The sequence below is a fragment of the Akebia trifoliata genome, chromosome 8 (assembly GCF_017979445.1).
Source record: "Akebia trifoliata isolate Shusen 1 chromosome 8, ASM1797944v1, whole genome shotgun sequence".
Classification (NCBI taxonomy): Eukaryota; Viridiplantae; Streptophyta; class Magnoliopsida; order Ranunculales; family Lardizabalaceae; genus Akebia; species Akebia trifoliata.
In genome coordinates this window covers 8835383-8846622 of record NC_141382.1, presented here as the reverse complement: position 1 = coordinate 8846622, position 11240 = coordinate 8835383, and the positions used below count along the sequence as shown (strand labels likewise).

Here is an 11240-nt window from a genome sequence, read left to right as displayed (position 1 = left end):
GTATTTTAAAAAATAATAATTGAAAGCGTTTTGTTGTTGCCTTTTCTTTCTTTATTTTTTGAGTTGGCATGTTTTTTCTTTTTTGTCTTAAGGCTATGTTTGAATTGAGAGAAGTGGAGAGAAGGGAAACTCATTAAGAGAAGAGAAGAGAAGGGAAGACAAGAGAAGATAAACTCAATTTCTCTCTACCATGTTTGGATTGACGGGAGAGAACTTGGGACAACTTTGAAATTTTAAAATATCTTAAAAGAGATCTAGGGGTAGAGTTGACATTGTAAAATAATTTAAAAGGGTTTCTCTCCATTTCTCTCCTCTTCTCTCTACTTTTGGAGAGAAAGAAAACTCACATTTTTTTTTCTCTTACCTTCTCTCCAATTCTTTTCTTTTCTCTCTCCACTTAACAATCCAAATTGGAGAAATGGAGAGAAAATAATTTATTCTCTTCTCTTCTCTCCATTTCTCTCAATTCAAACACAACGTAAGAGACAAGTGTTCATCACCGAGTTAAAAGAGAAAAAAAAAAATTGTTGTATCATTTTTCCCACATATGTTGAGGAAAGGAATGTTGTTGATTTTTTAAAACTTTGGATTGGGTCCTATGGGAACCCATCCCATTACCACCCCCTGCATGGATTGGATCCATAAGGGTCGAGTTCAAGTGTAGAGGGCGGGGTGTGGTGCAGAGGGAGAGGATCCTCTGTTGTACTTTTTTCCTGGAGTTCCTTGTTACTCTAATCCATAGTTGAGTGAGTGCTACATTAATTAGACACAAAAAATCTAGTCGTTTAAAATTGGGAGTCTCGTGATTGCCATGTTCAAGTCTTTGGATTAATTAAAATTTTTTTTTCTTCTAATCTAATTTAGACCACGATCCTTGGAGGGATGGGGTGATATATTTTTTATAGGTGAGACTATCTTTGGTTTTGGAATTAGAGTTATAGGAAAGAAGTGCTACAAAAGATTCATGGTACAGTTAATTTTTATTCAAACATAATTATTTAATTATCTATTTTTACTACGCAAAGGATTTTGATGTGTTTTTAGGACTCCTTGTTTTATTGTAGAAGGTTAGAAAACAAGAGTGGTACTATTGATTCATTGTATCGAGGTCCAAGAAAAAAAAATTGAATCACATTTACAATGTCAAGTTCAACACTTTTTATTGTCGAATTCAAAATTTTATTATCGAAATCATCAATTTTAGTATTGAGTTTAACATTTTTATTGTCGAGATTAACATTTTCTAAAAAATATTGATCTCGAAAATAAAAAAGTTGAATTTGACACTAAAATTGTTGATTTCTACAATAAATATGTCGAGCTCAACGATAGAAAGTGTTGAACTCAACACTGCAAACAAAAAAAAAATTGGAACTCGACACTAAAATTATTGATCTTGACAATAAAATTATTGAACTTGACACAACAAATGTGATTCAACCTTTTTCCCCGACCTCTACAATTGTGAAACAAACATTCAAATCAAACTTTACAATAAATTTTTAAAATTTTTAGAATTCAAACTTTGTTTGTCAATTTATTACAAATCATTAAGGTAAAATGCAAAATATATTTAAAGGCTCAAAATTAGGAGTATATCATTCTCCATTTGTCATTCACTGTAAAAAGTCATTTAAAAATGATTGCAATCGCGATTAAAAAATCCAAGTATATGGAGAAAATGAGAAAAGTCAGGGATTATTTAGAAAGAAACCCCTTCCACGTGGTCTATAAAGTAAGTTTTCCATTTATAAACTCTTCATACTTTGTTTTATAACTAGAGTTTGCTCGTATTTACAATACGATCATCCTCTTTGGAGTTAAGGGGGGTAAAAGAGGAAAGACAATAAAGTTGTAAGGGCATTATTAGAAAAGGGATAAAAGGGTAAATGTAATAAAGTTGGAGGAAGAGAAGAAAATAAAGTTAGAAGGGTATTATTAGAACGAGGTAGAGGAGAAAATTCAATAAAATTGGATGGTATTCTTTGGAAAATGAGGAGAGAAAAGGGAATACAATTGAACTGTTCCTCGAACTTTGTGAGAAGATAAAATTCCAAACCTCTACTGATGGGGGATAAACATTTGGAAGATGACAACTATGTTTTATTATATAGACAGGTGCATGAGCATCCTTTTTGAGGTTAAGAGGTAAAAGAAAACACAATAAAACTACTGGGGGTATTTTTGAAAAAAGAGAAAGAGGAAAGATAATAAAATTAGAGAGAAAAATAATATTATTGAAAAGTGATTGAAGAATCTATATAATAAGTCTAATGCTGGAATGACATAAACGGAGATGCAAGGGTGACACAAATGATGTGGTGGCGTGCGCATAACCGTAGATGAATTTTACGCATATCTCGCAAAAAAACATCTATGATTATGTACGCGCCACTAAGTCATTGTATCATTCACGTGTCTCCCTTCGTATCACCCCAATATGACTCATATAATAAAACAATACCAAGTTAGTATAGTTGTGAGACACAAATCTTTATGTGGGACCTACATTAGTCACTTTATTATTTTTTCTCTTTACCCCTTGGGCTTTATTTTCACTCATCTTTTACCTTTTTAACTTCAAAATTATTTAATAAATTTATTCCAACTTTTTTTCTTAACTTTTATGCCCTTAATCCTCCCATCAAATTATAGTTTTGTGAGACCTATATTGATCATTTTATTATTTTTTCTCTTTACATCCCAACTTTATTTTCGCTCATTTTTTATCCCCTTTAATCTCAAAATTCTTTAATAATACTTTTTTAACTTTGCCCTTCTCCCCCCCCCCTCCCCCTTTTATACCTTTAACCCTCAAATCAAGTTACAATTTTGTGAGACCCACTTTATTTATTTTACACTTCACCCCCGATAATTTTACTATATTATTTATTTTATCCCTTTTAATCTATTTTATTATTTTTCATTTCTTACCCTTTTAACTTTAAATTTTTTCAATAATATCTCAAATCCAATTAGGTTTGACGCAAACCTACTAATTTCGTGTTGTTTTCAAGTTGTGTTAAAATCGTTACCACCTACTCCAATTTTATTTTTTTCACTTTTACCCCTTAACCTTAGAGAGGATGCCAGTGCCTTTACTCTAGTAAAGGTAATAAAGTTCTAACTTATCCTTGTAAAGGAGAATATAAGAGACAAAAGTTATCATTGAGATTTATGGGAGATTAAATCTCAACCCCTTCTTATGTGGGGGGATAAACATTGGGCCAGGACTATTGTGTTTTATCATAAAGAGATTTTTTTGCTAATGTTTTTTAGAATTTTATCCTTTATAACTTTGTGCCATCAAATCATGTTTTTGGATGCCACAACAAGATATGTTAAGTAACAAATTAATTGCATCAATTTAAATTTTATGACGTGGATCCCACTTCAATATTTGTTGGGTAACAAATTTAATAAAGTAAGGTCCGGTGGGTAACAAATTAAACTTCATGATGTAAGGTTCCCTTGGAGATTTTGAGAATTTTTTTAAATAAAAATGCAACAGCACATCATAGGACAATATATTTTTTTTCTTGGGGATACACAATTGCACATCATATATCCAATTGTGTATCCCCGTGAAAAAAAAATCTATGATTCTATGCACAGCCACATGGGCAGAGTTTTGGGGGTTATAAAATCAGTCTCTTATACATAGATGTAAACAAGTTGACATGATAATTTCAGTTGTATTTTTTCTTAAATGATAAACTAAAAATTTGATTTTTTCAACTATGAAAGAAATGCAAAATTGAGTTTCGAAACAACCACACCACAAACCCAAAAAGGCAAAAAAGTGAGTGAGTCCAAATTTCATGATAAGTGATTGATTGACCCCACACTCACTTTGCATAAACAACAAAAATTTATCGAAATCTATGGTAAAATAAAGTTCTATTTAACGTTACGTACAAATAAAATATGATATCTTTGAAGGAGCTTTCAGACCCCATACCATCTCTTCAGGAAATTAAAGAACCTAGACAAAATTTTTCATTGTGATTCGTGGTCCACACTCTATAGTCTCTCTTCCTCCTTCATACATTGTTTTAAACCTTTATGATGTAAGCAACTATACCTTATGATCGGTAATCGTCACCATCGATTGTTGGATCGATAGAATCAACCCCCTATGAAACATTGATCATTGATTGGAATGATTGGTGATTAGAGTCTGTTGACCTGATGGTGATCAAGAAAAGTTTCTACGGATTATTTTGTTTGTATAAGAAGTTACTTGTAGAAGTGCTATTACGTGATACATGAGAAGTACATATATACACTTATTCTATATCTATAAATAGACACCTCTCAAGTTAGAGCTTCTACAAAAGAGAGCTTGTACGTTAAGCCAAATTGATCTAGTACTTCTCACTTCATTTCCATGGCACCTGCACCCATTTCTCTCGTTAAGGTCGGCCACATCGATGATGTTCAAGAACTTCGAAAGGCCCGACCGACGACAATCCCAGAGCGATATGTCCGTGACATGGCTGAGAGACCAAAGATCGAATCATCGGTCATGCACATTCCGATTATCGATCTTTCGAAGCTGATTGATGGCCATGGAGATGAAACCCAAAGAGAATTATCAAAGCTCGCCGCTTCCTGCCAAGAGTGGGGATTCTTTCAAGTAAAAAAAATTAATCCACTTCTCTTGCATGCTCATATTTTCATTTATTTATTTTAGAAGCTAAGATTACTTATGATATTATGATAGGTGATTAACCATGGAATCAACAAAGAGTTGTTAGAGAGTATAGAAAAGGTGGCCATGGAGTTCTTTATGTTACCTTTGGAGGAGAAACAGAAGTATCCAATGGTACCTGGGACTGTTCAAGGATATGGGCAGGCCTTTGTGTTCTCAGAGGAACAGAAGTTGGATTGGTGCAACATGTTAGCTCTAGGAGTTGAGCCTCACTTCATAAGGAACCCAAAGCTTTGGCCTACAAAACCAGTCAACTTCAGGTAACGTTGGTACTTAATTGTGTGCATATAGAGAGCTTATACAATTATATTGCCGCACCAACTTTTTAGTGTAAGGCACCACTCATAATTAAATGGCTTTCAAGTGTGTGTAGATGGAGAGAGAGAGAGAGAGAGAGAGAGAGAGAGAGAGAGAGAGAGAGAGAGAATATAGTAATTGTGGGGACAAACTTCATCACCACACCATTCTTTCTCTCTCAGTCATGAGTTCTCTACAACTAAAACTAGAGTGGGAATAGAAGGGGAGTTGGAAAATTAATTAGTTGGTGTGTTTACAGCCTTTTTGGTGTATTATATATAATTAAGTTCATGAATTGGCGTGTTTATATTCTTTTTTGTGTATCATACATTAACTCATGAATTGGAGTGCTCTAATAAAAATTTGGTGTGAAAATATAATCTTTCGTGTCTGTACGACACATAAAACACAACTTAGGTGCTGTTTGTTAAATTGAAACAAATAAGTGTTGAATAGAATTAAGCGCTGAAACTTATAAGCGCTGAATTTAAGTGCTGAAAAAGTTGTTTGTTTAGATGCAAAATCATGTTTGTTGCATATTGTTGAAATTGGTAAATTGTCTTTTTTATTACAATCATATTATAGATTGGTTGCATGTTTCAAATACTTATTTCTTATTAAATACAATAAAATATATTATTTCTTATAAAATTAAAATACAATTCATTTTTAAATAATAAGTAATACTCAAAATTTCAATTTATAAATAATAATTTGTATTTATATAAGTCCACAAATTTTAAATTAAAAACAATAATGCCATACAAGTCACCAAAACTTGAAATCAACATTAAAAGAATTTAATTTGGGATGAATAATTTTTTATGGAAATGAAGGATGTGTAATTATAAAAGCACACCACATATTAATAAGGGCAACCCACATCATAACCAATTTTTTTTGTCTTATATGGGTTAAAGTTTTGGAATGAACCAACTTTTGGTTAGGATGATCTATATGGTCTAGAGATCATACTCACAAAAAATCAGCCTATTCCGAAACCTCTAACCACATCAAAACTAGTTTCCAAAAAAAAATGGACGATTTATGGTTCTTGAACTTGTTTTGATGGGATTAGAAGTTTTGTGATGGGCTAATTTTTGGTGAGGATAATCTCCTCATTGTAGAGATCATCCTCACCAAAAAGCAACTCATTTAAATTTTTTTAACCCATATAAGACAAAACAATTTGGCCATGGTGTGAATTTATTAATTTGTGTGGTGTTTATATACTTATCTATGAGATATAAGAGGTAATATCCTTTTAAGTATAAGGGCATACTTGTCCATGCCCACAAAACGAGGGGTATACTTGTCCGTGCTGAAAAAAGCGAAGTGCTTATCGTTTCAGCACTTTATTTCAGTATTAAAATAATGCTGAATTTTTTTTACTTATTTTCGACAATAAGCACTGAAAATATGGAGTAAACAAATGCATTATTTTGACAAAAAGTGCTGAATTTTATTTTTTCAATAATAAACACTGAAAAATAGCACAAACAAACACCACCTTACATTGTTTCATATTTGTTTTTTTTGCAGTGAAACATTAGACATGTACTCAACACACATAAGGAAGTTGTGTGAGACTCTATTGAGATTCATAGCCATGAGCCTAAGCTTGAATGAAGACATGTTCAACAAGATGTTCGGCGAGGCAGTCCAAGCTGTGAGAATGAACTATTACCCACCATGCTCAAGACCGGACCTTGTGTTGGGTCTGAGCCCACACTCAGATGGAAGTGCTCTCACTGTCTTACAACAAGCTGCGGGTAGCTCGGTAGGCCTTCAAATCCTCAAGGATGACACATGGGTACCCATCCAACCCGTTCCAAACGCGCTTGTCATCAATGTCGGAGACACTATAGAGGTGAAGACCTTGAACACTTCAATTTGTTACTAATACCCAAATACACCATAACAATGATATAATGCATTTCATACACATTATTACTGTTACCATAGAATAATAGATGCGAGAAATGATGATGATCAAGCAAAATAAAATGCAAATCAAAAGCAAAGATTACTTACATGCACGCGGGTGATGATGAAGATCCTTTAAATATTATTTTTGTGAAAACTAGGATTACAATCTCACAATCCCTCGTAGAAATCCTAAAATGAGTTCGCTATGAATATATAGACCATATAAAGATAAAATTGTCTTTAAGGTTAAGAGTTACAAAATTGAGTAAAATAGTTCCCCATATTCGCTCCTAGGTGTGCAGTCCATTATGCCAATATAATTGTACCAACAAAATACAAGGCATAAGCATAAGAATCATAATGCAACCTAATGTGAACCCATCTAATTTTTGGATTATTTACAGGTACTAACAAATGGGAAATACAAGAGCGTGGAACACCGAGCGGTGACACACAAGGAGAAGGACCGCCTTTCAATTGTGACATTTTACGCGCCAAGCTATGAGATTGAGCTCGGCCCTTTGCCTGAACTCATTGACGAAAATTGCAGTTGCATGTATAGAAAATTCAATCATGGAGAGTACAGTCGACACTACGTCACTAACAAGCTACAAGGCAAGAAAACTCTGGATTTCGCAAAGATTCAGACCAGTTTTTAATTTTGGAACCCAATAGTGTGTCACTCTCAATGGTCAATATGGGTGTATCTAAAATATTAACAAGTTTTAAAATTAAAGCTCAGTTCCTAAGGTCCAGTGAACATTATAAAGCACAACAAGTAGGGTTATTATGTATTTCAAATCAGTGTTTCTCACCTTCATGGGTACTACTGTTTATATGCAACTCTCTCTTCTATGGCTCATTATTAATGGGGCCTAGTGTTTATTAAATTTCTCTTCTCAAGAGTTTGTTTTCTGACTTTGATCTTGTGGTGTGTGATTGCATGGAATTTATTTTCAAGGGATTACAAATTTCTTCAAAAAAGGAATTCCACCATTTGTTTGCACCTAAGAAAATATAAAAAAGAGAGTTGATTTTAAGCAAATAGTATTACAAATTGACTTGACTTGATTGAATTACAAGCGACTTGGCCCCAAAACTCAATGGAAACTACTCACCAAGTCAAATCATCATCTTGACTAGATTCTAATTGAAAATGCACCTGAGTCAGGTTAGAAACTTAATCGAGTTATTTGGCTATATATACTATTTTGTGTAGAACAAAAATAAAAAAATATATTAATTTCGGACTTGGCTTGAATTGGTGGACATTCGGAGTCGATGTTTAGATTTTTAAAATTATGATTTTTAGTTTTCGAATTAGGGGTAATCGTGAGAGAATAACATTATGTAGTGGAAAAATTATTTTTCAAAAAACATGGGATGGGAAATCATTTTCCCTCCCAGGATGGAAAATCGTTTAGGATGAAAAATTGAATTCTAGGGGAAACACTTAATCATACACCTAAAATTTACATTTTTCAAGGAAAACTAGTTTTCTTGCCCATTTTCATGTCCAACCATACAAACCCTAAAATTGAAACTCTAAGCATTAGAAGAGAAAGAATCAAAACATAGACAACAAAAATCACTTTAATTGTTAGGGTTGAGATTCCTAAATTGGAAAGAAGCATGCAATCATGGGGGAATCCTCCCAACAACATCATTATAACCCCATATGTCCCAAAAATCAATCAGATGGACAGAAGCATAGGTGTTCCATTGTATATGTTGGGGGAACTTTTTCTCAGTGGAGGAGAGGGGGTGGGACCCACAAATTATACATTGTACAATAGTTGTTTTTTATTGACCTGAAAAGCACTAACAAGGCAACTTGTGTTGGGTTTTTGATGATTCAAAGCTGAAATGAAAGTGAGTGTGCCCCCACAATATGTTTCTTCATAAATACTAAGTTGGAACAAAGATCTATTGAGCTAATTATATCAGGGAATGAAACAAAAAGATGATGTAGTCAACAAAAATATTTATAAAAGAGAAAACCATCTTCACCTTAAATAAAAAAAGGTGATGTAATTAAAAGCATCCATGAAAATTAATTTCCCTAGGTCAAATCCATTGGACCAATAGAAGCTTTAAATCTTTCTATTCATTTGACTCTCACACTTTAACTTATGGGGAAATGTTGTTGTTGTTGTTGTTCTTCATTTTATTTTTTTAAGATTTATTTGATTGCATGGAATTTTGTTTTCAAGAAAATTTAAATTCCTTGAGAAAGTAATCATGTAGTTATATCTCTGAAAAATTGCATTCATATTAGGTTAGATTTGTCTTCATAACTAATTTAAGAGATTATTAGAAATTTAAAAAAGATCTAGACTTATAATGTATAGCATCAATTAATATGCTATAAAAGTATTTTTTATTATTTAAAAAAATAATTAATTTAGATTTGTGTCAGCAATACTTACCATTCTCTCATCTTTATATTGTCGAGGCAAATTCATAATAAATAATTTTTTTAAATTACAAAATTATCTTTAGAGAATGGTGGTTATTATTGACCCTAATCTAAATGAAATAAAATTTTAAATTATAAAATTATCCTTGGATCCCTTAAATGAAAGGATAATTTTGAGACACCCCTCTTATTTTGGTGATAATTAGAGATTACCCCTTGTGTTTTCAAACTGATGAGATCCCTCTTGACTTAGGTCTTCAATAACTGAAATACCATTGTCTTCGATCACTTGCCAAAAAACCTTGATTTTTCTTCCAAAAATCCATAGTCTTCAACCTCCCTCAGAACCCTTTAAGGTTTGAAGTTTGAAGAAAAAAGAATCTTGGTTTAAAAAAAAATTACCCTATAGGTGGGGGGAAAAAGGCTTTAGGGAAAAATCAAGGATTTTTTGATAAAGGTTGAAGATGAGAGCATTTCAGTCATTCTCTCTTAGTCTCTTATAAAAGACCAAATTCAAGGGTGGTATGTCATCAGAAATAGCTAATTTTCTTTAAACTCCCGAGTACCTCAAAATTACCCTAAAAGAAACCATAAATGACTTGGGATATTATGGTATTTATTTGTGTGTGTGTGTGTGATCCTCAAAGTATGGTTTATTAGGTAAAATTCTTCAAAGATGTTGAACAAGTCATCATTATAAGGTAGAAACAATTAGCAAGTTGGAAGTTTACTTGTAGAAGAGAATCACAAACAGGAGAGAAAAAAAATAGTAATGTACACTATGGGCAAATTTGTAATTTCAAGATTTTTGATACATAAGAGATTGTAAAATAAAAACTATAGTTTCAGGTTTTGGAGGTTTTAAGAGAAGTAATGGAGAAATCTGGACTATAATTACTTTCTCAAAACTAGAAAATCACTTTCACATCTGTGGAGATAGGCACTACAAATCCACTGCATTAAATCTTGTTGCTTTCTTCGTGCGTTTTCTTCGTTTTGTTGCTTTCATGATTTTATCTATAATTTCATTCCTAAAGTAAACGATCGAAGGAAAAATTTAGAAGATATAATTGGATGACATATATGATTAGATTTCATTTGTATGCTTGGTGGAATCTGACATATCTTAACCAAATCTTTTACATGAACTTGTCGTGCACGTCTATGGTCTAGAAAGATTTACTTGTCTTATAAGTTAAATTTATATGTATATTTTTTGTTTGGAGCCGAGGTATATGGATCTTTTAGAACGTACCCAATTAATCCTCAGGACACGTATAGTTAATGAAAGACCCCTCCTTCCCGAGGCATGGTCTTGGCCATTTCATCAACCCTTAGATTATTAATTAAATTTTTTTTTTTTTTTATTTGTCTTTGATTTCGTCGTTGCTTTATTTGGTTCAATAATACAATTTATCTTAGTTAAGTTTACGAGATCTACTGAATCAAAAGCTTCACAAACTCAAGCATTCACTTTTTTAGTTAGCGACCAACGTCTTGGGAATAATGGATTGGTGAAGGTGTCACCATGATCTAGGTTCAAAATCTGCCTTCGTTGACTAATTACTAACCCTTAACTCTCTTTCTTATAATAAAAAAAACTAATTTAAAATAAAATAAAATAAAAATCTAAAATATCAATGAACAGATTAAGTCAACAACATAACTTGGACATGGATTCATGGGCTGGAATCCATGTTTTTTTTTTAAATAGTAAAAATAAAACTATGGATGCTTGGACTCTTTGACCTTGACAACCCACTAAAGAATAGATGGTACTCACGTCACGCAAGTAGGCTTGTTGTTGCCTCCTTGTTGCAACTCTTACCAGTAAATGTTGGAACTTTACCTCCCACCAACAACTAAAGATCTATAAGTTGT

General features: G+C 32.6%; 1 protein-coding gene across 1 annotated transcript; it reads left to right on the top strand.

The window, feature by feature from the left end:
* The first annotated feature begins 4325 nt into the window (after positions 1–4325).
* On the top strand, positions 4326–7843 carry LOC147395934 (protein LATERAL BRANCHING OXIDOREDUCTASE 1-like). Its single transcript, XM_086452347.1, has 4 exons — positions 4326–4639; positions 4727–4974; positions 6554–6881; positions 7345–7843. The coding sequence occupies exons 1-4, from the start codon at positions 4391–4393 to the stop codon at positions 7597–7599; spliced, it is 1080 nt and encodes a 359-aa protein (XP_086308473.1). The 5' UTR covers positions 4326–4390; the 3' UTR covers positions 7600–7843.
* Positions 7844–11240: the final 3397 nt, after the last annotated feature.